The following is a 27,442-nucleotide window of genomic DNA, read 5'->3' as shown; positions in this document are numbered from 1 at the left end:
TAAATATTCTATCGAGAAATTAATTTTTACAAGATTTTAGATTTTTAAAATATTTTCCAGTATAATCGTTAAAGTTGAGTAACCAATTATATTGCAATGAGCGTAAATTAAAAATAATTTTTACGTTTTCAGTCGATTAGTTTAATCGAGATAAAAATTATATCTATTTTTTATACTTTAAAATAAGTCTTTTGTGAGTTATTAAAATATTATTAAAAAAAATTATGTATTTTTTTATTTATCAGCACATTATATTATTAGGTTCTGGACATTTAGCTCGTACTAGAATACCGTTTAAGAAATCGGTCCTTTAGAAGGATGAACTGATTTTTTTTTTTTTTTACTTATAAACACTATAATATAAATTTTCAGTATAAAAGAATATTCTGCCGAGGTATTTTTAAATAATGAATTGCTTAACAGTAAAAAAGGGGTATACTAATTTGTTGGTTTACACTGTTTGATTCCTCCAGTCTTTCTTAAACGACTGTTACACACGTAAAGCACGACACAAGGGATATCATGGCGCCTACTCTCTCCGAAAGTATTAATTCACTTTATAGTCGTTCTCTCTGATGAACAGAAATGAAGGAATAACTTGAACGGTTGAATTTCAACGGGTTTACCTTACTAAAGTACAATCGGCTTCGTGATGAAAGCAACGGGAAATCGTTTATAAATCAGTTTCCCCCCTGCAGACCTGGCATGAAGTGCTTGTTATTCCTGAGAATTACTGCGCCATTTTCTGAAGTGAATAGTGTATCACGTTAGGTTGTCTACAATATGTACTTACATTGTCATAGAAATTCTTCCTCTATATTTTCAAGGATTTTTCCAACTTTTGGTCTAATTTATCTGCTCATTCGCAGTAATTTTTTTTTTTGTTAATTTATGGCGGGTTTAAAATTTTGTGTTTTAGCAAAGTATGTTTGCCGTTTTTGTACGTATAAAGTTTTATATCCAGTGTTATATTTCAATTTTTTATATATTTAAACGAAAGAATTTAAAAGCTTGTAAGCGTTAAATTTTTTTTTTACTATGTACAAGATTGTATCTTGTTGTTACTAGTTGCATTTGTTACTAAAATTAGCTAACTATATTGCTATTTTCGATTTTCATATTTTATTTGACGATTAATTTTTACGTATTTTGTCATGTTATGAAATTTTAACGCTTTACAAGAAATGTTCATAAATAGTTGAGAAGTTTACTTCACTTTTTTAAAAGAACCGTGTTAATTTGTAAAAGTATCTTGGATTAACAAATTTTCCCATTTATGCAATAATAATTATTATTGATTTGTATTAAGTTATAGAACAATATTTTTATTTTGTAATATAATAAAAAATTAGGTTAAAAATTGGATTTATAATATTTTATAAAAAGGTATAATTTTGTTTTAATAAAGAAATTTCATATTACATTAATCTTATTGGCGTTTATAATTTAAATACGTACTTTAAAAATAAATACATTTACGACATTCATGTATATAATTCAGTCAGAAGGTATTGTATATTTTTACAAAATGTTAAGAGTTTGAAGGAACGCCATTTGAACAGGATTATTATTCTTAACCTTTTTTCGTTCAAATACAATTAAATTGGTAAACAACTGCATATTTACTATTACTAATTCATATACATATTTGAATTACCTCGCTATAGTAACAAATTTTTAAATTGTATGTACTGGGCGTATCACGAAGTTCTTCCGGGACTTTCATGACCTATTCTATTCGTGAAAATAATGGAAAAAGTTCGTATAAACATATGTCCTAAAGTGTTTCGTTTGCGAGTTACGGCTATTGAAAGATTTCGCTCGAATTTCAGCTACCCCGGTAAAATGAGGTCGTAGTAAAATTTTTAGGACGTTAATTAGGAACTAAAATTAATGATCTCTTATGGTTTTTGACCTGAAAAATGAATAGAATAGTAGAAAAATAATAAAGTAGTTCCCAGACCCGTATCTGTAGTAGTTTTTTTTTAGAAATCTGGGATGAAAAAAACTAATAAATTGGGGGTAAAACCCCTGTTTTTTTATGTTTGACGTACAATAACTTAAATGTGTAAAAAGCACATAAAAATTTTAAACAAAACTTGTAGAGAATTTAATTTTGAAAAAAATGGTGCAAGATAAATTGAATAAAACAAAGAAATTTTGGGAAAATTCGAAATTTATTTACAAACACTTCATTAGTACATTTGTCAGAAAAGTACATATTTAATGTAAACAAAATCCAGATTCTTTTTTGGTAATATGAAAAATTTGTAAAAACAAAATTCACTGTTAAAAAATATAAAAAACTGGAAATTACACCATTGTAAACTAAAAATTACTTAGACAATTTTTTATTAATGACAAGCACAATAAAAAAAATTATTTCAAAGTTGGCAATAAAATAACAGATGATAAACAATGCGCAGTACTGTATTAGTATTTAAATCATTCTGTAAGCTAAGATGTACACATTAAGTATGTGGAATACTGTGAACTGTGCTGTAGTTAGCAAAGGTTTTTTGTTAATTTTTGTTTGAGCATGATCGGTTTTCCATTGAAGTAATGCGGATGTAAGCATTTTAGGACATACTTTTATATGAATTTTTTTCATAATTTTTACGAATAGAATAGGTTATGAAATTCCCGGGAGAACCTCGTGATACATCCTAAGCTATTTATATGCACCCCTTGTAAATAATTTTAATTTATTATTAAATATTGCGTAGTTTTTTGTTTATTTATTTGTAATAGATTTTTTAAATTTATTTAAAAAGTAAGAAACGGGTGTTCAACGCTTACCAAAAAGTACATTAGTTAAGGCATTATGCTTAATCACAGCAAGTCGGGTAAATATTCTCGTTTGACAAAAATAAAAATAACTCATTACCCATGTCGGTTATCAAAATTTTAACTTATAAAAATGAAAATTTGCCGGTCGCAAACCTGAAATTGGCTTTTGTTAGAATAATATGAATGTTGAAAAAACAAATTGAAACGTTTACAGCTAATTGTTGATATTATTTTCCATTCAGCAGGATGTAAACGGAAATTGAGTGATTTATTACATGATAGAATACGTACAAAATTTTCCATGTATAAATAACCTTGTATAATATATATATGGGAACTTAGATAATTTAAAAAAAAAACTTGTATAAAATTAGTATTTTTTTAAAGTAAAAAAAATATATATATATTTATTACGATTAAAAGAAATTATGAACATTCCTGTTTCAAAAATGTTATAGTTTTTTTTTTAGGTGGAAACGAATAGTATAGATTTTCATTTCTTCCCTATTTTCTCGTCTATGTCGTTAGGAAAACAGCTTTCTCCCTAAATTTGTTCAATAATTGTCTAATTTAACGGGATTAATAACGTAGGAATTGACTTTATTAGTGTCCTTAAAAAATTAATCAATCGATTCATCATTTCTGAGATTATTATGAAATTTAATTCAGAGTTTCAGTTACAGTTTTGAGTACAATTTATGGCATTAAGCAGTTACATCCTTTTTGGAAAACTCTTTGGATGTCTTATTGTATAGCTTGTTCAAGCAGAATTGGCACAGATCTGATCTAGGCGATGCCTAGCTAGCGCAGGGTTAAAATATGCTACTCGTGGAAGACAGTATACAAACGGTATAATAAATTTTACGGAATAATTTTTTTTTTATCTTATAGTAATTTTTTTATACTTATGTACGGTATAATTTTTTTTTAGTATTTTTTATACTAATGTTTATTCCGATCAATAAAAAAATTCACATTATAAGTTTTTAAATTATTTTTAATCTTATATATATATATATAAATTCATAATCGAATAAAAGAATACACAAATATTTAACTAACTTTTTTTTACCATTCCTATATTAACTTGCTCTTGGATTATCTGTGAGATTCGTGGTACGGAATCTTTCAGCCGAATTTTGAAGCAGTTCCGCTTATCCATTCGCCCTGAAATTTTGCATTCAGGTGTGCTCCTAATGACAACACATTTTAACGATATTATCAAGTCACTAAAATGCCCCTAAGTGTAAAAAAAATGCCCCTTGAACTTTTGCAACCCCGTTTACAAGCATATTTTCTTAATGAAAGAAATTTTAAGCGAGATATATTTTAGGGTATACAGTTGGTACTAGAAATTCTGTGCAGTAGCGACCGAAGTTTTGGGAAAATTTTTTCAGAGCGCTAGGGTTGAAAAAGTTTTTCAACCCCCTCGAAGGCACCCGATCCGCTCCGAGTGGTAACCGTCAGATGATATTATTTTCAAGTGCCCCCGGGGCACCGTTCGGAAATTGGGAAGGTTAGCGATGGGGTGCCGTTATATTTCGGCAACCGCTCGTCCGATTTTCGCGATTCAAGCAGCGTACGTATCAGCAGGTCGAGTTCTAACTGTTTAACGCATCGGGTACACTTTTGATCGACCGGATCTTGGTTATCCGGAAATTAAATCGTTTAGCCCTATTTTTTGATTGCGCTCGCCCACCGTAAAACGTATCGATCCGATCTTTCGCTAAATACGCTCAACCCTCTGCGCTAGCGCACTTGTAAAGTATAAATTTATGAAGACTGAAAAGTAGAAAGTAAAAAGTATATAAAAAAACTTTTTAAAAACCACTCTTGTATTAAATGTACTAAAAAGTAGAAAATAAAAAATATTTAAAAATTCCAACTGCAGTTTCTCCTGCCAAGTAATATTAAAAACCTGTATAATTTATTTCCCTTGGCGGTGAGCGCCTTTTCCACGAATTAGACATAATATGCAAAATAATAAAATCAATTCACTACCATAAGAATAGAGCCGACAAATATTCAGTAATTTAAATTACTTTTAAAATATTGCTTAAGACCAACTACTCTCAAGAATTGAAACTCTCAACCGTTTTCGAGATATTTGCGATTTTCGTCCAAAAATTAGGATCCGGTTAAAAAGTACTAAATTTTCCCAAAATTTCGATCGCTACTGTACAGAATTTCTAGTAGCAACTGTATACCCTAAAATATATCTCGCTTAAAATTTCTTTCATTAAGAAAATATGCTTGTAAACGGGGTTGCAAAAGTTTCAAGGGGCTATAATCGGACGATAACCTTATACTCTTTGGATACACACAGTTAACTGGAAAAGTTTTAAACTGCAGAATGAATCAGGAACGGTTTGTATAAATAAAGATTTAACGTTTCGTTTGAATATTTAGAATGACACATTGTTAGGTTATTATTTACAAAAACCAGAATAAAGAAATTTGGTTTGTGTATGACTCATAGCCTAAGCTAGCGTACTGTTGTTTGCCACTCCCCGAACAAAGGGCGAAGAGCATAGCATAAACAGTAGACATGAATTTTGTGCGTGTTTGGCTTGGATATTTATACAATTATAAAACCGTAAAAAAATACATTTAGGCCTAAACACTAATCAGTAATAGCCGATTAGTCAGCTTAACATATCTATTTCAGTATCTAACAAATAAATAAATGATTAATTTAATAGAATATAAACTCGGGATTAAATAAGTAACTAATAAATATAAGACGTAAATTTTTTCATAGACTGGAATAAACAATAGTCGTACCGTATACATACTGTCTTTAATCGAGTAGTATTATTAACAAGCAGCAAGATATGCTCGTTCATCAGATTGTGCCAATTCAGCTTGGACAAGCTATACAGTCTTTTTTTACGATTACGTGTACAAAAATTATTTTTTTAATTTTTTTACCTTTCTCACGTAGATTTTTATCCTTTATCATTATGCTACTTATTGAGAATCCAATACGTTCACCATCTGGTTCCGTGTTGAATTTTTTTTTAAAATCAAGTGTGATCGTGTTTGGTTACATGCGTGATTTGTGTTATATACATAGTGATATATTCTAATTTGCGAGGACTGGTACAGGATGTCTGTCTGAGGCCTTTTTTGTATGGAGTTGGATATTCGAAAAGATATTATAGCGGAACGGTTAAAGTTTTCTTTTTTGACAAATATGCATTGTTTATATTTTTTAATATAATTATCATGTTGGAAAATAGAATATTTAAATTTTAATAAAAACCGAATCCTTTATTTTAAGTTTCGTAAAAGGTAAGATATATTTATATATTCATAACGTAATTGATTTTGATATTAATTATAATTTCCATATTTATAATGTATATTTTTATCGTGCTTGGCGGATATCGATTTACTCAAGTTATATTATTATTAACAACGTCTTTATTTTTCTAATTTTATTTATAGAAATTTCGTTTAATCATAATCAGAAAATCGTGCTTAAAAGGTAATTGAGAACTTGGGTCGTTCAAATTCAGCTCTATTCTTATTTTTAAGAAATTAAAATAATAAAATGCTGGAACATAAAGGCAGCAATAATTCACGAATAATTATCTTAAATTACTAAGTACGATCAAGAAAAATTTATTTTTTTAAATTTAATATTTAATAAATTGAGATTCAATCTGCATTGTCAGAACCGTTTGGTATTTTAAACCAAAATCTCCACCTCTTTCAAGAGACTGAAGTAGTATGCGTTATTAAAGGCTTATTAGTAATAATGACAGTTTATAAAATAAAATACTTTTTAAAATAGCGACTCAGCGTACTGGAAATTAGAAGTACCGACCGAATTCATAACATTTTTGTATTTAATAAATCCATAAACTAACATAATAGGACATTTAATATATTACATTTATTAAATTCGAAACTTTGTCGTTTGTAATTTTAATGAATTAGCACACGTAAACAGAAAAGTTATATTAAATGACGAAAATATTAACGTATTTAACGGAAAATTAAACGGTAGAATTGCGGAACATGTAATTTGATCAATAAACTGATTTGCTAACTTTGTCGTTTTGGTAGATCGATAATACGATTTTACTGCTGTATCTATTGTTTATAGATATTTTTCATCGAAGATGATCACTGTGTAATGCGAGCACTAAATTGAAAATAACCTTCTGTGTACAGATGAAATGAAGTGCCACTTAAACGATATTCACGGATGTGCTATTTTGTTTAATATTAATTGCTAAAGAATATTCCACCTAAGTTTGTGATCGCAGACTGAGTTACTGATCCTGTTACTACAGCAGGGCCTATCAATAGTGTGTAAAATACTGCTGAATATTAAAATACGAGTAGATGAATATAAACAGCAAATACGTTCCAGCATTTTATTTAAAATTTAACAGACGTAAGTCCTTTAAACAGAAAAAAATTCTGACGATATTCCGAATCGTGTGAAACATAAACATGAACATTAATTACGTTAACATTCTGTCAAAGTTAACTACGGAAGAACAAATTTATCAATCAGTAATTAATTACCTGTTCGTTTCGTAAAAAGATGAGTCTGTGTTCTGAGGGTGCTCCTCATTATTGAATGGTTCATGTTATTTTAAGTTACTTTGATACTCCAAGAATGTTGTTCATATATCAAATTAAAACTTTGCAGAAATTAGCTTAAGATTACGTACAGTTTTGTAAAGATCTTTTACAGTATAAACTGTCGATGTTTATTAGTTAGGTCATGTGACAGACATCACTTTGTCACATGAAAGTATGAAGCCTTCATAAAAAAAAAACAAAAAAAAATTTATGATTATCTGTATTTATAAAATCTGCGGAGTATTTATATCAAAAAGATCAATTATGTTTGTTTCGACAAAACGTTACGGCGGTCGTGACTGACAGAGCAGAGATATTTTTTGCGTTTTCTTTAAATACTGGATAATCTCCGAATGAATAATTTTACCACTTATTAAAATAATTCTGCCATGTTTAACAGTAAGTTGTTTATAAAGAAACTATAATACGAACAAAACGATAATCATGAGCTTTGACAGGGAACTGGTGTAAATAATTTAGAATTATAAAAGATTAAAAAATGTATTATGTATTGTGGCAGTTTTACTTGTGAATTAATTGTAATTGTTATTACTTAATAATTTTTTTATTATTGTTACTTTTGGCCATAAGACATTTTTATCAATACGATATATACATAACTGTGTAAATCTTAAGTCATAGTGAAATTTCATAAAAACGCCCACCAAGAGATTCACTATCAAAGTTTGGCTTTTGAAGGTTGTAAATACAGTATTGTATATCTGAAAAATACTGCGTAAATGGCTTTTTAGAAAGCAATACTGTTATAAATCGGGAACCTGACTTTCTTTGCGATATTATGAAATTTATGTCGTTAAAGTTCGAAAAGAATGAATTTAAAAAATTTTTATTCTAATAAACGAAAGAATCGCCGATTACATTTTTGTATACAAATTAAGTTTAAGAAAAAATAATGATTTTCCAAAGTAGAATTTGGTTCACTGGCATGAGAACGATCATCGAAAGATGTGTTTGTTGAACCACACTAAGGTTATTGCATTTTTTAAAAATTATTTGTTGTTTTCTATGGATAACAAAAAGGAAACGGTACATAATTTTTCTGGAAGGATCAAGGGAAATTGTGATAAATGGTAAACGTAATGCTGTTCGGATATGCTTGATCAAGTTACCGTTACTAACCCACCGGGTTGGTCTAGTGGTTAACGCGTCTTCCCAAATCAACTGATTTGGAAGCCGAGAGTTACAGCGTTCAAGTCCTAGTAAAGCCAGATATTTTTACATGGATTTGAATACTAGATCGTGGATACCGGTGTTCTTTGGTGGTTGGGTTTCAATTAACCACACATCTCAGGAATGGTCGAACTGAGAATGTACTAGACTACACTTCATTTACACTCATACATATCATCCTCATTCATCCTCTGAAGAATTATCTAAACGGTAATTACCGGAGGCTAAACAGGAAAAGAAAAAAGAAAGGTACCGTTACGAGGTTGCTAGTTACAGTCCATATTAATACATAAAAATAATTATTTTATGAAATAGTAGTGATGCGGCTAAGTTAATAAATAAATAAATAAAGTCGGTACAGTAAAGTAATTTTGAAGGGGTCAATTATTAAATATTTCAGTACTTAGTACTCTAAACGTAGTTGACACAAAATTCAAGTTTGTTTGAATTAGTAACTATTATTTAAAATCTCATCATCAAATTAATGATTTTGTTTTTTCTTTGAAACCTTATCTTTAATTTAATTTAAAAATAAATCAATCGGAAGATCAAGAAGCTTTAAGATCGCAGGTTAATTTATTAAAATAGACTGAAACGTTATAAAGGCCTTTTTCGTTAGCCTGAATATAATATTTTATAACGCCAAGATACTTTTGAGTTAGCGTTTTATTGTTTTATAGAAATGAATATTATTATTTTTTTTTAATGAGTACATGACTTTTTCATAATTTTTCATTTATTAAAATCTATATAAATTATATATTTACTGGCAACAAGAATTTTAATAATTAGGTAATTATTTTTATGGATTAATGTAAAACTAGAAAATTGTAGCATTCCGGTTACTATGCGGAAGCTCGTTCCTGTTATAAGCCTATTTTCTATGTATAGATTCTCCAACTTTGTTTATTGTGGTACACCAAATTAAACAAAGTTAGACAAAATGTGGTCTACCACATTTTGTAGTCTTACATTTTTAATAATTTTTATCCTTCTGAAAATTGAAGTTATTTCATTAGATATAAATAAATTACGGTCGCTTCATACAAGTTTATGTTATTTATTGTTGACTGCGGGTTGGTCGTTTTCACGTAGTATCAATATATATATATAGGGTCTTTCATTTTCAGTGTAGAAAGTAAAATTGCAATAAAAAAAAGTATGTATAATATCAACCATTTTTGTTTTAATTTCAAACCTATAACTTAACATTATGTTCGAAAAATAATATCGTTCATATGGCCTTCACGGCCTCGCTTGACATAGCCAATCAACAAAATTTTGCATGACTGCACAAACCAGTTTGAATTCCACTAATAATGCGCCGAATATTTGCTTCAAATCATCAATCGTTCGTGGTTTATTGCTATATACTTGTAACTTAACATAACCTTAGAGAAAAAAGTAGTCAGATGATAGTCAAATTACACGATCTTTGTGGCCAGTTGACATTACTATTTCGTGAAATTATCGATCCGCCAAACTTTCGACGCAATAATTGAATTGTTTCCTTAGTTGTGTGGCATGTTGAAACCACATCCTGTGACGCATCCAGTTGAAACCGCATCTTATTCAAATCAGGATTTTCCAAATTAGCAGATACAGCTCGATAGCATTCACAATGTACTGCAACAGCATCTTCTTGCTCATTTTCGAAAAAACTGCCCAATGAAGCCCATAATACACACATAAGCCCGTAATCAGGATATAGTCGGCCCATAATCCTCACCAAACTGATTTTTTTCGGATTTAATGGTCGCTTTTGAGTCATTTGTGGATTAGAATCGATCCAAATACGGTAATTTTTGTTATTTACAAAGCTATCAAACCAAAATTGAGCCTTATCTCAAAAGGTGATTTTTTTAATGAAACTTTTGATTCACTCTGACCTGTTCTAGAGTCTAATCGGCAAACCGTCGATGCAAAAAATGGTCCTGTGGCTTTAATTCTTGAGTAGTTGATTCTTATATGAATTAGAAAAAAAATGTTTTACGAGAAATTCGCCATGTTGTCGTTGAAGAAAGGCCTTCTTTTAAAAGATTTGAAATCGATAAGTTTCGATTTTCACGTATACTTGCACTTACAGCAGCAATATTCTCTTGACTCCTTGCATTTATTTTTTGAACTGGTGTTGTTTGAATACCAAGTAGAGAAAATTCTCTTCGAATGTTTTAATCAAACGATGAATTGTGATTTTGTGTGGCCGATTATGAACAACATAAATATTACGAAGTGCACGATACGTAGCTGTAACCGATTCCATATTTTGATAATAAATTTGTATGATTTGTTAATGTTGTTGAGGCTTGTTCCACGGTGGTGTGTCATAAACTACTGAAAACAAATGACGCTTGAAAAATTTAAAAAAAACCAACATTGTCACCACAGTGTCAATTTTTTACGCTCAATTTGAAACACCTTATATATGTGTGTGTGTGTGTGTGTGTAATAATTTTTTTGCGTAGATTCGTTTGTAGACTTCGGGTAAAGTCACCAATCATTCTTAAAAATTATTCCAATTAATATAAGTCAAAACAACTGTAAAACCATTTAAAAAAGTAACAGATGTAAAATAAAATTAGTTACCACGTAAATCAAGCATTTAAGTCAAACTTCTATTGATTCAAAGATTTATATTGTTTGAACAAAATTAGATTTCTCTCTCTTCTAAAAATTTGATTAAAACAATATTATCCATCTTTTTTGAAATTCATCATACGGATAATTTTGTAAGAAATTTTATTAAAGAGCCTCGTATTAGAAACATCACATAAAATCAAGACTAATGTGTGTGTTGAGGCATTCTTAAGTTTTCCAATGTCTCATGTTTACGATTGCCAAATTTATGGTCGTTTAAATAGACGGTATATTTTTTTTAAGACTAGTTGGTTAGAAAAGTTTTGCTGTTCACTCTATGCACCCCATAGACATAACCGTATTACGTATTTACGTTTAGCTTATAGTAAATAAATTACATTTGTATGTGAAATAAATTATACATAAAAATAATATGTGAATTTATTTTTGATTTACTAAATATAAATTCACTGGCGAGAGACCTTACGTGACTTGAAAACTATAAAGTAGTACCGTGTTTGCTATCGTCGTGGGTGGGCGTATCAGAACTATAGAAATAAAATAATTAAATCCAACATACGCAAAATTTTTGGGTGAATACGGAAACAACAAACAGTATTTTCGATGAAATTTATCTATAATTTAGTAAAGTATGATGACCTAGGGTAAAATTTTTCCCCGATAGGATTTTTGATTGTGGGATATTCTAGAGTAAACATTGAAATAAATATATATGTATATAAGGAAATATATTATAATGGGGGAGTACTGTAATACCGTATTTGGCGAAAGACAAGATAAAATAACTGGTAATGGGATAGATCAAACAGGAACTAGATTAGCAGAGTTCTTATCACGAATAAAATTTTCTTTTCTTCTTATTCCAAGAGGAAAGAGGTCTTATGATTCTTACAGAATAAAGCAGTTATGAATGAAACGTCTAGTAAGACTTTCTCGAACGAACATTATTATTATTGGTTACGTAAATCTTTAAGGGATTATTTTCACGTTTTAAAGTTCCCTTAGGTCACCTGACTATTACTTGGTGACCGATCAAATCAGTACTAGCATATTGTGTTATTAATAATTTGTATTCTTACATGACGTTGGTTCCTTTTCAGTAATCTGTTAAAAAAAGTTACACATTTTTCTAATTAAACATTTTTTTTCAAAAGTTTCCAGGTGACGCAATGAGTTTGTTACGGTTTTAATAAATCTATTGGAGTCTTACATATGCTAAGTTAATATAATTTATTTACCTCTTGTTTTTGCGGTTATGGTATATATGTGTGCCTCCGTAGCGCAAGAGCTAGCGTCTCGGTTATAGTATATACTTTTTCTCGATTATTAAAACGTTAGTTTTTCCACCATTCTGAGGCCGTACACTTAATTTCCAAAATCGATATTTATACATTTTAGTAAACCTTCATTAGTGCGTTTGAACAGCGTTGATAGGTTACAGCGTTATTACGTAACGATCATTACAAAATTTTAACTTTGGCGGCCATTTTGAGGTGAACCAGTCGATCGTGTATTTTTGTTAATTCTAACGATGCTCAATCCGAAATCAAATTCCTATACAAAAAGTGTCCACGCATATACTTATTGAATTACATAACGACCTGTTCGTTCGTTGATATTAAAATCGGATTTAATATATGTAAGTGCGCCTATATTTGGATCTATTTCATTTGTATCGCGTTACTAATAGCTTTACCGCATCAAACTTTGACGTATTATCGTTTAACGAAAACGTCATCAACTGTATAATAAAATCGACTGTCATATTCAATCTAGCATTAATATTTTGCCTACTGATACAAAATCGTACATCGAAGAAAATCAGCGTTCTCATTTAATAATTTTCTATCGCAGAAAAATCGGTCGTATCAGTAACACGTATCATCGCTTTAAACAGGAAAATTTAAATAACATGATGTGGATATGACGCAGATAGAGATATGGGTGTAGTTTAAATATTTGTATTTAAATAGAATAAAATGTTAAGACAAATGATAAATACAATTATAAGACTTATCTACAATTGACGGCTCCGCCTCTACGGGAAATATTTTTTTCCGACTCATTTTAAAATTTGACATAGGAAAAAGAATAATTTTACATTGTTCGTTATTCCTCTCTCAGGCAAACAAATCATCAAAAAGCATAAACAGCTGTAACTCAATTTGTATATTATGACTATAATAATTAATTAATAACGCATAGATATTTCCTTACTTATCTTTACAATCTGTTTTGTTTTTACGTCGCATATTTTTACTTTAAATAATATTTAAATTGCTTATATTATAACATTCAATGTTTGCTATTTATTATTAAATTCTACAATTTAATTTTTATTAATATTATAATAAATATTAATATTTTAAGTCATAATTTATTTACAGTTATTCTTTATCCTTTTCAATTAACGAATTAGTTAATCATGGTCTATTACGCGTGTTGCGACGATGAACTAATAATTTAATGCGCTTAACTGAGAATCATTTTCTTTACAAATATTTGCCGATAGAATACGGACGTGAAAATGATTTTCGATTATTTGTTTGACCAGGGGAAGGGATAACGAAGAAAATCCAACATTTTATCGGTACAAAAAAAACAAAAAGTTAGATTCTACATGATTAGATTTTATTTTTTCTAAAGTAGTATTATTAATAATAATTATGAATTAACCACGTTTGGTTTTGATAATTAAAGAGTTTATTCTTTAACATCAGTTATGAAGAAACTGTACAACAGTTCTAAAAAAAACTCTTGGAATTGATACATATGTATTAGTTTTTTTGTTTTTTTTTTTTAGAATAATAAATTAGATAATCTGTGAACAATTATCATTGGTTTCTTCGTAATATTTCCTTTTAAATCTAAATCTAGAATTTTTTATTTTATCTTGACAGTCTTCTGTCAGTGGGCATAAGTTGCAGTACAGCGAAATCGATTTGTATGCAGCCATAACTCGTATGATTTCAGGAGAACTGTTGCAAAGTATTTATTATTTATAAACAATATCAAACAATAGTAACTGTGGAGCGTTGGAAGGCCATACCTGGAAGAACGTTTCTTATAATTTTCATTGTATTCTGTAAAATACGATAAAACATAAAATAAATTGTTCCGTCCGTAATAATCGGTTGAGGAAAAAAGAGATTAATTATTATTACCATTAATGAAACCTTGTATAAACGTTTCGATTGGTTAATTATACAACTAACCAGAACCGTATTAAATATAGTAAGATCAACGAAGCATTAATATTAATAACATAGTTAACGTTCAACGCTTGAAAAATGTCATTTAAAGAATGTAAGATTTTAATTTAATTTATCTGTCTAATTATGTATATATATATATATATTAGTCTATAGTTTATTTATATATTAATAATAAGTTCGTATGCTGCTGACAATATCGTTAAAAGCCAATAATAATGTCTTACTTAAACAATGTCTTATTAAAAAAAAAACCTGTAATAAAATAATCCATTCCATATATATTTATAAGCAGTTGATTTACGAAGAATAGTGTAAATAAACTTTCAGAAAATGTTCTACTGGTGAAAATATAGAAAAAAAGTACATATAAACATAGGTTCGGAAACGCTTCGCTAGCCAGTGTCGACTGGGAAAGATTTCGCCCTGATTTGTGCGCTTTCGGTAAAATTAAGCCAGGTTATAATTCTTGAGACCCTAAGTGAGGAGTGCATTTGTGGGTTTTTTTTAATGAAATCTGACCTGAAAATTTGATAAAAATAACTGTATTTTTAGTCGTTTTGGAGAAATCTTGGGTCAAAGACAAAAGATGGGTTCGAAAAACACTATTTTATGTTTGTTATATGTTATATGGATAATAAACGCATACAAAATTTTAAACGAAACTTTTAACCAAACTCTGAGTAAACTGGTATGAATAACTACTCGGAAATTAAATACAAACGTTACAATTTTTAAGTTTATTAAAAACAAAACATAAAAATGCGGCTGATTTTAACTAGATATTACACATCGGCCAGTGCTGTTTCCACTGTGGTGGAAGACATCTTCAGCAGTTTAATTAATTGTTTGTCAGTCGGTTTTATTGTTTGTGTTTACAATTGTTATTTTTCTAAAATATTTAATTCTTTTGTTTTGTTTAATACCTAGTGATAATGTCACATTTTGATATGTCTTGTTTTTAATAAACTTCAAAATTCTAACGTTTGTACCTAATTTCTTTTGGCTTTATTCATACTGTTTTACTCAGAATTAAATTCTCTACAAGTTTTGTATATGCTATACTCGTTTAACAAAGTTATTTTATGCCGAACATAAAATATTGTGTTTTTCGAACCCGATCTTTAGTCTTTTATCTCAGAGTTTCTCAAAAATTATTCTAAATATATTTCTGGGACATAATTTTTTTTCAATTTTTCAGGTCAGATTTCATATAAAACTTCTAAATTTACCACTAAATTAGGGTCCTAAGAATTACAGTCTATCTTAATATTATCAAAGACGCAGAAATCAGGGCGAAATCTTTCACCAGTCCACACTCGCTTGCAAAGAGTTTCCAAACCTATGTTTATATCAACTTCTTTATTTTCACCAGTAGAAAGAACATGTCCTGAAATTTTGTGCCACATTCTATGCGTATATATTCTGAAGTATTGTACAATTTTTTTTTGTCTTTTGAAGCGGTAATGGATAACACGAGAGCGGGACGTGATCATAATAAAATGAATTTAGTTCACCGAATAAATGAATAAGTTCGCTGAACTTATTTTAATTAAGTTGTTGGGTATTGTTCAACGAGTAGTGTTCCGGGGTCTAGCAAATTGATATTAAACACTGTCAGATGCTCAAGAGTCGTACAGTTTCATTGATACAACATTCCTTTTCCTTTTAACACCAAAAAAAATCCTCTAGAATCATATCCTCGTTTACGTCCAGTTACTGATTAGATATTGACAAGGAATAAAATTAATTTCCACAAAAATCATTTATATTCATATTAAATGGTAATTCATTATTCAAATTAAGTCATCTGCTTTCATAGTGAGGCATTTCATGATCGAGGTAAATTGAAGATAAACAATGTTGATGAAGATATTTTGAAAATCTAAAAATAAATACTGCCATGTCAATCGGTAAAATGTGATTTAATTATTATTAATGAAAAGCTAATCATAATAATAAGTAGTAAAAATCTATTATTGTTTTAGTGTATAATGTATTCGAATTTACTCACAGTATTTTATAGAAGTGTAATAGATTCAAAAAGAATAGAGAATCAAAATTAAGCAGCGGTATGAATTATGAATTGCGCTGATATAATGGATTTAAACAAGGCTACTTATAATTTTGTGTGATTTGTGTGTCTGGAAGGGATTAACTCAACAAGACCCGTGTTCTGTCTTGTGTCTGTGAAAAAGAGAACAAAGCGATACCAGTGGCGGTTTAAGTAGTTTTCGAAGAAATTGCGTGGAAGATTTTCTTTTCATAGCTTTCTTTAACAGACAATAGCTTTATAATTTAACGTATTTTCTTTTTTTCAGAAAGAAACGAGAAACAAGATAGAAATCAAGATGTGGGAATTATGCGACATCCTGTTGGGTGTAATCTTCATCGCAGCTACCGCTTCTAATTCCTTGGTATTACTCGTCTTTTACAGAAGACCTGGACTTCGCACATTATCAAATAGGTAAATTAAAATTAATTAATTTTCTTATATTCATTCTTTTCATGCGATACGGATAGCGGTAAAAAGTATTAAATGACGTAGCCTAATATTTAAGCGAAAAAGATCGCTTTTAGCGTATAACAGTTTCATTAGGCGAAGATGTTTTACGAATATTAATCGTTTTATCATTTTATAATTCTACGATCGGAGCCAAAAAATATCAAATATAAGTGCCCTTCGGGAATAGCTGTTATCTAGTTATCTGATAAACGAATGCGGGAAGCTCCTTTCCGGGAAGATTGAGTCACCGATCGCCCCGAAGTAGGGATGGACGGAGTCGACAGTAGAACTGGAAGAACGTGTTTTGTTCGAACCATTCAGTAGGTTCTCAGTTATCGAAGTACGTTCTGTCTGTGACGTTCGTCGGTGGCCGGAGGACGCAGAAGACGAGTATTTCTTGCCGCGTAAGCGAAGGTCAACAGTCGTCAATAAACTCTCAAGAGAACGTCGGTCGACATGTAGTTTTATTATAATCTTATTTAAACGGCGCACAGCACGCGCGCGCTTGTTCGCCGCCCGTCACCCCTCCCACCGATTGAGGAATACCTCAGGAAAATGTAAACAAAAGCTTGCTCCTACAGCTTTCTAATTAGCTCATGTATTTTTCAGCGTTTCCGATCCGTCATTTGTATGAATCTTACGTAGTCGATTGTTGTACTATCGCTACGCTATGTATTATTAAATGCATCTGGGCGTTCACACGTGATTCTATCTACAAAGAAATTACCGGTAGGAATGTTTTCCCGTGTAAAAAGAAAATAATTTAACTATTTATTTAAACGGTTCGCTTATCTATTGAAAACAATATACTTGTATCGAATAAAATATATCGCAGAAGATTTCATCTTAACGATAAAATTTGTTGAACAATACAAGTTACGAGGAAAAATTAGAAACGACGAAGTAAATACGTATTAACATGACGTCATAATAACTGCATTAAATAATGCAGTGAGAATATATTTTCGTGAGAATATGCGTTTACAGTAAAGAAGATAAATCGCACTCGATTCCATTCCGTTTGTTTTTGCATACGGGAAGCTATAACCTATGATGAAAAAGTTTGGATAAGGGATTTATTGATTTCGAATCTGCCATCAATCGATCGGCCGAATTTATCATTATTATCGGAAAAAGACTGCTATAATTTTCGCATACGACTGAATAAAATCGTAATTTGTTTCAGAGTGTAAAACTTTTATCGCACTTAATTTCATACCGCACGCTAATCGAATTATATTTTTCAAAGAACGGCGTAGATACTCGATAAACGGTTCCTACAACATACATCTGTTATTTCACAACCGTTTGATCACAGGTTCGTTTAAGTACGGGTCATTGTTAATCGCAAAGATGATCCCTTAAATATGTGAGAGTTCCATCAATGGAGATCGAAAGAATGAATATTTTCCCGAACGAGAGTATTAAAACGTTCGGGAGGCTGCGGCCAACACCTTATGTTTGTTCTCAAGGTAATCACCCATCACGTTAGGTGTGGTTTTACACACAACAGGATGCCGCATATATTATTCTCGTACAATCGCAAGGACGTGCTATATAGTTGTCAGATAATTTTCTTTTTTTATAATTTCAATCAAAGATATTTACAATTTGTTCGACATATCTGTGCCATTTTTTTTTCTAAAAAATTATGAAAATTTATTTTGTTGTACCGGTACACTTTAACAGTTTTTTTTTTATTTTACTTACGTTTCTACTTTACCAGTTAAGAATCTTTTTGTTTATTTTTATTTTTTTTCACTCAGTCCATCACATGTGGTGTACATTCGATGGATTCTTTTCCGATTTTCAAAGGTACAGCGTACTTAAACGAATTCGTTTAAGATGTTATTATTAAGAAAAGTTATTTTATAAAGTTATGATTTATGATGTAATTTAAGAGTAATTTATATCAGTTAAGAGGTAGAATTTAAAGGAAATTCTGCTAATTAAACAGAAACAATATAACGAGTCGTTTATATTTCGCGTCTATATTTTTATGTTTTCCAAAGGAATTGTTTTTCGTACAAATTACTGGGTGGGAGTGTAATTTAGAAAATGAAATTAAAGTTTTTCTATATATCGCTTAAATTACCCGAATTTTATAGGTTTTATATCCAATCTGAACCAAAATAAATTTTCATTATTATAATTTGTATGAATATGTGTTCTTTTGTAAATCCGTACATATGCATTTACGGGTAAACCAACTTGATTAAACGCGAATGATAAATTAGTTGTTTTAGGTTGAAATGGGCGCAACATAGGTAATTTTAGTTTGCCTACGTATCATTTAATTGCGCAGAATCAATTTCAGAAAAAATCAAATAAAGAGAAACGGACAACATTTTTAAAAACGTTTTAAATTCGTAATTAATTTTGTAAAATTAATTTATTTTAGAATTTTTAACTTAAGTTCTAATTCGCTCTCGTGAAAACTATTCCTTTCTTTGTAATATGTGTTTATCATAGCAGTCAAGATATACATAATATTAAAACAAATAAAATTTATTTTAAATTTGAAATAGAAAGCCGGATCAGTTCAGCTAGTGTTATATGATACGCAGCGAAAAATTTCGATCGAATTGTACTTTTTGTAATCTGTTTTTAGTAGCAAAGACGGTGCAAACGATAAACTAACAGAGATTGTTTTTTTAAAAATATATACTTTTTACGATTCTGATCGAATATTGTTCAAATTGAAATCTATATAGAAGTTATGGCTTAATTTACAGATTTACAGAAAATATTAAAATTAAAGAAAGACTTCGTTCCCATAGATAAATTATATTCCTGATTAAAGAAGCTTTTAATCGGATCACTGGAATAAATTTACCCATAGCTGCAAACGATCGTCTTTTAACTTATATTTTCAAATTACATTTTCCTTCTGAAAATTATTCTTTTCATCTTTACAATATTGACTGTATTTCTTATCATTATAATTTTCCATTTATACTAATTCTTGTATTATTTTTAATCAGTTCTCTACAACGTATGAATTTTTTTAATGTGTATTTTACAATAATATACTATAAACTTGGAAAGTTTTTTTTTAATTTTCCCAAAAAATAATTCTAATTTAAAATTACCTTAATGATTGTGCTACAGTTGGCTACTGCAGCGTTTCTCAACCTGTGTCGCGGTGATGTGAAAGGGGGTTCCCGAAATTAGCCTACAACTTTAATGAAATCATTTTATGAGGAAAAAATCAATTATAAACATTATACTTACATTTATAAGCGCGCATGTAAAGAAAATATATTAATGAGATGGTTGCGTTTGTTTTTCGTTGAAAAGTCTCTCTATACGTGAATCTACGTTAGAAACGCACTAAAGCAATTTGTTTTCATGTGATAAAGGACGATTCCTATGTTTAGTATTTAGCGCAACCGTAGACGAAAAACCCCTTTTCACAGAGGTAAAACGTGGCGAAAGGGATATTTTCAATGCTTGTAGGACTAAATTTCCATATTCACTTCGACGAGAAAGCCAAAACGTGCCTAATTCTTCAAATGTGAGTTCTAGTTGTAAAGTTTCATCAGCAGACATTTCTATGACCTTGTGAATCTCAATCGGTAACTTAGCAGCTACAACAACGTTTTCACTAAATGGATTCCGTACTCATCTCTTCCAGAAATAATATTTATCTTACTGGAAATACTCCGCCAACTGAATTTTAGCTCACGCAAATCCATTTTCACGCTATCCAAACTGCGGTGAATAAAAGTATCTTCTTCATCCAGATTTTTCTCTATATAATCGGAAGTGAGTGGAAACATATCAAAATTTTAGCTTTCAAGGCGAATAATCTAGATATCAAGCTTTTTAATGAAAGAATTCCGTTCTTCTAAATTCGCATTAAAGTCGTTTAAATGCGAAAATACATCAGCTAAGTAGGCCAACAGCAACATATTCTTAAAAACATAGAATGGTGTTTGTTTATCCTGGAAAAATATTATTGATTCATCTCGCGATTGTAATAATCGGATTATAACACTTTTTCCGCGATAACCATCTGACTTCTGTATGGAAAAGAAGAAATTTTTTCTTTTCGCCCATTTCATCTAATTTAGCGAGCAGACGCAGCTAAATAATTTTAACTAAGTTTCATTGTGTTGCGGTTGGGAGGTTGCGAAATATTCATTATATATATATATATATTCTACTTTCTGGGGGTCGTGGTTGAGAATCACCAGTCTATTGTAAAAACCCTTCCTGTTCTGCTAACGCACTATTAATAAATAGGCAACTTATGATATTTTTTCTCGTACTTTGTTACTCTTTTTTTTCCATTTTTCACGTCGAATTTCGTTCCCAGCGATGATTTTAGTATTTCTTCCGATTTATTTCTATTTTATCTTTTTGAATTTTCTTCCCTCTTAATCTTTTTCCTTCGATTCATTTATTTCTTTTTCTTTATATAAATTAATAAACAAAGGATATATATTACATCTTTGTTTTATTCCTTTCTAAATCGTAGTTCCCCTTCCTTTGTTTTCTATAAACATATCGGGATTATTGTGATTCTGTAGCTGTAGAGTGTAGAAAAAAAGGTAAAATAATCCAGTATAATTTAAACGATTGGAAAATAATCATAGACCATGTAAGCGGCTGTTGTCAATGTCAGGTCTTTTTATTCAGAACTGTTTAATTCATATTGTTCACTTTTTTCTGTATTGAGCTGTAAAATTCCAATTAAATTGTTTTTTTTTTAGATCGGTGCAGCCTTCTTAGATTTTCTTTAGCCGGTTTCTAATTTTTGAAATTAATTGTTGTTTTTTTAATAAATGTAAAATACGATTTATTTATGCAATATTACGTAAATTTTCCCTGATACTTTATTATAAACTATGTGTGGTATAATATCTGTCTATGTGTGTAATAAAAATAAAAACCTTCTTTGATTACAGATTCGTTATCAATTTGCTGGGGACTAATTTGCTGTCGTGTTGGATGTTATTACCACTCGTCGTAGCCGTTCCGGAATTCGACGCGGATGCATCAGTTTTCTGCAAAATATGCCGTCTCGTGTCGACCGCCTTGTGTTCTGCATCCGTATTCTCCGTATTGCTCATCGGGATCGACCAGTACTACGCCGTTACGGATCCTCTTCATTACCACTCCAGGATCAACAATACCCGTTCGGTTATTCTTATTTCGGCCTCGTGGATCGTCTCGTTGTCGATCGGCGTATCGGGCGCGTTTTTCGGCGGGACATCGATTTGGAGCTGCACCGATGACGCTTCGGGACGCTTTCCTGGTGTGTTGTTATCGATTTTCGCAGTGTGTTTTACTACTCTTGTGTTCCTACTACCGTTTGTTACTTTGTGTTGGATATATATATCTATCTATTCTGCAGCGCACAGAAATAGTCAGCGCGCAAGAAGAAACGGCTCCACTTCGGGATTCGGAAATTTCAGTCTCGCCGACTCTCACGAGTACATGATAGTTCCTACATCGGTCAGCGACTCTACTTCGAGTTCTACTTTGGATTCAAAATCTCTTTCAAGATCTCCGACGAAATGCAGTTTACGAAGCACCTCCAGTTTTATCGTTAATTCTTTAAGGTACAGAATTTCCAACGCTAGTCTATTCAGGTACAGAGAAGAGACCAGAGCCGCGCGAATTTCGGCCCTGGTGGTCGTTATGGCGCTGGTGTGTTGGCTTCCTTTTTCTCTCGTCTTGTTGCTCGATTCGCCGATGCTGAACCTGTCTGTATCGAACGATTGGGGAAAACCGAGTCTGACTCTTCTGATTTCCGGTTCCATCATCTCGCCTCTTCTTTTCGCTCACAGGAACCGAAGAATTCAGCGCGATCTCAGAAAGATTTTAGGAATAGCCAGAAGATCTCCGGGTAGCGTTCTTAAAACGTACGACCGAAGAAAACTTTCAGAATCACAGCGCAACGCGAAAAATATGGCGCCTCCTGATCTCAGTCGCACGGCTTTAGAGCTCGTCGGAAGTCTGACCGAAGCCACGAACGAGGCTTCTTGTTGTTCTACGTCGAGTTCTTTTCTGAACAGAGTTTTGTGTAACAGAAGCGGGGAAAGACTCGTCACAACGCTCGGTAAAACGTCTACAAAGTCTGAAATAAAAGTTCCACAAATAGCTATAGAAATAGATACGAGTCGCAGCTCCTTTTCAAGCGGTGCCAGCACGTCTACACAGAGATCTACGTCGGCCGCATCTATTTCGGACGTAACTGAAGAATTCTAAATAACGTGAAGTTTACTTTAAAGTTTGTTTTCCGATTAAAAACTAGTTTAAAACTGAGTTCGTCGGTTAAAGAATTTGTTTATCAGGTTTTATTTAATCGTACCGGCGCTGTTTGACACATGTTTTTTATTAAGACTACCTCGCTGCTCAACGCGGGTAATAACGTGTAGAAGATAAGCGTTCACATGTTTTTACGTACTAATCGGATTGTTTGTTATAAATCAATCCTGTTAAATATATATATATACACACGAGTATATATGTATTCATTTATAGGTAATAAAAATAAGTAACTTTATTTATTTCTCGATCGTCATTATTAAACGCTATACCAAAATATTTTAATTTAACGTTATAGATTAATATTAGGTTAAATAAATTAATAAAACATGTTCTCGGTCTGTCGATATCATTCCGGCCAGTAATTGAAATATTTAATGATTTTTACAATGAAAATAAAAATTGTTAGTAGATAAGTTAAACGTTTCCCGACTGTATTCAACTACAGTTACGCTACAAGAATTAAAAACAAAATACATATATATATATATATTTTTTTTTTATCGTCGCTTAATTATGTGTAATATTTTATGTAATTTCAAAATTATTTTGTAGTAGTTTTAAGGGCTACGTTTTGCCTCCATCAAAAATCAGTTTAAGACTGATCTGTTCAAACATAATTGTTGAATCATTTTGTTTTATCTCACATTATTTGACTGTATTTGTGTCAAAATTTTTTGTGTTTGTCACCTACTTATGTTTAAAATTCGGTTAATGTTCAATTTATTTTAACAGTTGTTTTACTACTACTGCTCCTTAGAGTATTAGTTTTCAGCGATTGTTGCTGCTGTTGTACAGGAGTAGTAGACTAGTGATTGTTAACAATAAAAATTTCAGTATAATATGCTGTAAAACAATAGTATACAGTCTTGGGTTAAAATTCGAACGGTATCGAAAGTTAACCGATTAAGTAAACTTTTAACCGGCTCCTTGCTGAAAAAACGAATAGCAATCTTCAAATTTCTAAGCAATGCCCATAGGTATGCACGTTACGAAGTACTTTATGCGGGACGCAAACATTAATTGAATAATTGCATACATTAAACGAGTAGTATATTTATATTTTTTTGTTTTAGATTTCACTTTTTGATTGTCCTTGAGATTTTGCTCGTTATGTTTTATTTAATTATGCTTTAGTTATTATTAACTTGCGTGTTTATTATTTTCTATTATTAGAAAAGTACTGATGGTGGGAACATGCAGCTGTTTCCCGGTGTAAATTTTTCTGATTTGTTTTGTTAAGATATTGTTATTAAATTAATAAATTAACTTAATTATCAAGTTTTAAAATCTTACCATAGATCGTACTGCAAAGCAACATTTTTTGTTCAATTTTTTATTAAACTGTCTATACCGTTAAAATTTTAATAATACTATAGATACATAATGTTTAACATGTAAATGAAAATAATGTTTTGTTTTTTTTCAATGCGTTAAAATAGTAGAATTCTTTTCTCTTTTAAATTAAAATATAACTACCTCCGTTAAAGGATTTGTTAGTAATAGTAATAACACTATTTATTTGGTAGTATAATTGGAAATAATAATAACATTAATGCAATAAATAGTTGTAAGATGGACAGTCGAATTGTGTAGGTTTTTTTTCTGTAAATAGCTTGCCGAATATTAAAGTTACGACTGTTTGGAAAAATACGAAAACTTTTTTTGTAAAAATAGTTAATTTTAACTACTTAAACTCTATTGTGCTATTTATTATAGAAAAACAGAAATAAAAGTTAATCTGAACGAAATTAATCAGATGGAGTATTAATTAATCTCCATAATTTGAGGTCGGAGTCGTAACTATTAATTCATTCAACAAAAAAAAAAAAATGAATTTTTTTTACGCCAGTAATTTTATCTAAATTATGCAAGCGATTTCGTGCAATTTATGTTTCATTCACTCCAATCGCGTATCATATAATATGGCTACCGTCATCTGTAGTTATATATTTCGTTTGGTCGAACCGTTCCGATATATTTTGATTCTATTTCTTTGGATTTAATTAATCCGAAATTATTTTTTAGTATTGTTAAAAAAAATAAAACAATTTAAATTCTAAAGATAAAAATGTTTTGAATCGCGTTATTATTTCAGATCCACGGCTCACAAAATGTCGAGTTAAAAGCTACTATACGTATTATGCGATTCGACATCGGTAGTACGTACAAACTATTTTATACTTTTGTTTAAAGTAAAATATAAACCCGTTTAGTTCATAAGCTGAGAAGAACAAATTTTATTAATTTTTCACACTTCAATGAAGTCGCTGACAGTTTTAAACGGCTTCAGTTTTCTTATTTTTAATTTAGCTGAAGTCTTTAAGTCGTTATGTTTTTCGGTATAAGTTTCAATTGGTGCTCGGGTTTTTTTCTGATAACCCGGTTGTTTGTCAATGCGTACCGGTAAAACACTTTGCTACGCTTAAAATAGTTATTGTTATAATTAATATTAACGTTAGTTTTTGTGAACGATAGTCGCCAATTCTTGTCCGTAGTAAGATAGTTATTAGTTGTATTAGCAATATAGATAAAAGGAGTGAACGATCGGTTTTAATTAATAATTTGATTGTGGTTTATCGCGTTAAAGTTTGTTCTTTAATTTAAAATTATTTTCATACGATAAGATCCGTAATTTTAAGGATCGGTAACGAAATTTTTCGATGCACCGGTAAGTAATATTTAGGTTAAAACAGACAGTTATTCCAAAAAAAATTAAACGACGCGTTAATTATATTATTTATTTATTTATTTAAAATGTGATATGTATATAGATGCTATTTTAATATATTAGCGTGACTGATCTGAAGATTAAAAACTTTGACGTAGTGTTTCCCTTTGAAATAAATTTAGTCGATACTATAAAAATCGCACCCCTATTAAGAAGTCGACGGTAGGAGTCAATGGTTTGTGTATTTATACAGATTGTTAAAATTGTATTTGTATCCGTATCGTCTTCCTGTTGCAAAAGATAATACTGTTCGTGTCATACAACCGTATAATTTAAATGAATACGCTTAACCGATTTGGAATGATACAGGCACAGCCTGTATATTTATCACGTATCGTGCCCTACGACGGGAAGAAGATGCACGATGCAAATACAGTTGTCAACCCACCTATGATTTTTATGTCGATTAGTACATTTTAATGTCCGATCTGGTGCTAAGTTATGTAAGAAGTGATTTCTTTTTTTTTATTTTTATTTTTGTTTGTATATAATTTGCGTAAGTAACGTCTAGTACTTACTATGCGCTCATTTATTGGTCGTTTTGCGTATTATTCTGAACAGTATTATACATGTTGCATTTATTTATTATTTTGTTTATTTATTTGTACATTATTGTATACTTTGCTCAGCCGACCCTTTTTGTTTTGTATTATACGGTAATTATTATAAAAATATGTTGTCTGACTAAGATTGTGATAGTAACTTAATTTTTACTGCGCTGTAGATTCATTTGTTATTTTATTTTTTTTATGTAAAATTTACTACAGAAAAAAATGTTACAATAAATTTTTTACATTATAATCTATCTGTACTTAAATTATTTACTACCTTTCTAAATCGTCTCAAAAAATAATGAAATGTTTTATTTTAAGAAATTTTCGTAAAAATAAATTTTTTGTTTGCCAAAAAAAATATCGTTATAGGAAATTTTATTTTCTCATTTTACGGGAATCTGTGAAGGAAAACAGATTTCAACATAAAACGGCAAATATACCCGTAATAATTGATATAAAGATATGTTGTTCATTTGGAATGGACATATGTACCTTTGTGGTTAATTAAATTTGATAAATTTAAATGTAACTAGGATCGAAGGGCGAATGACCTTAAAGAAAAAGTTTCTGTCGTACGAAACACTGGGTGAATAATTTTTTATCAGATATTAGACTAGCGTACCCCGTCGCGACTTCGCCCACAATATAGATGTAGCTTCACTCGCAATGCTTTTTTAATAGCAAACTTATTTTTTTTTATAAATAAAAAATATTTAATCGACAACATTACATTTAGATTTTCATTAAATCCTGATAAAACGGTAAATAAAAATTTTTATGGAAAAATATTGAATACGATAAACAATGAATTGTTGCTCAAAACTTAAATAAAGAAAATAAAAAAGGAAGATAAGATAATTGAACAATATTTGTTAGACCGATCCATTTTATGAATGAATTAAAATAGTTCAGTATAAAACTTCAATAAAGATAAACAGAAGATTTATTACAATCCCAAATCTAGCATCCCCATCGCGGC

At 30.3% G+C, this 27,442-nt stretch overlaps 1 protein-coding gene across 2 annotated transcripts in view; it reads left to right on the top strand.

Moving 5' to 3' along the window:
• LOC142323367 (5-hydroxytryptamine receptor 1B-like) overlaps nt 1-26,708 on the top strand; it is a 28,960-nt gene extending 2,252 nt beyond the window's left edge. The window contains exons 2-3 of one of the 2 annotated variants that reach the window (XM_075362899.1): nt 16,719-16,860; nt 21,813-26,708. In XM_075362899.1, the coding sequence (XP_075219014.1) occupies nt 16,745-16,860; nt 21,813-23,118 (1,422 nt within the window). In that variant the 5' untranslated portion in view covers nt 16,719-16,744 and the 3' untranslated portion in view covers nt 23,119-26,708. Of the gene's footprint in view, nt 1-16,714; nt 16,861-21,812 lie in introns of both variants that reach the window. The other variant, XM_075362898.1, reaches the window with a different exon arrangement.
• The last annotated feature ends 734 nt before the right edge of the window (nt 26,709-27,442 follow it).

Source organism: Lycorma delicatula, chromosome 4 (genome assembly GCF_047948215.1).
Source record: "Lycorma delicatula isolate Av1 chromosome 4, ASM4794821v1, whole genome shotgun sequence".
NCBI lineage: Eukaryota > Metazoa > Arthropoda > Insecta > Hemiptera > Fulgoridae > Lycorma > Lycorma delicatula.
The sequence above is the reverse complement of the archived record's forward strand: the minus strand, read 5'-3'. Positions and strand labels throughout refer to the sequence as shown.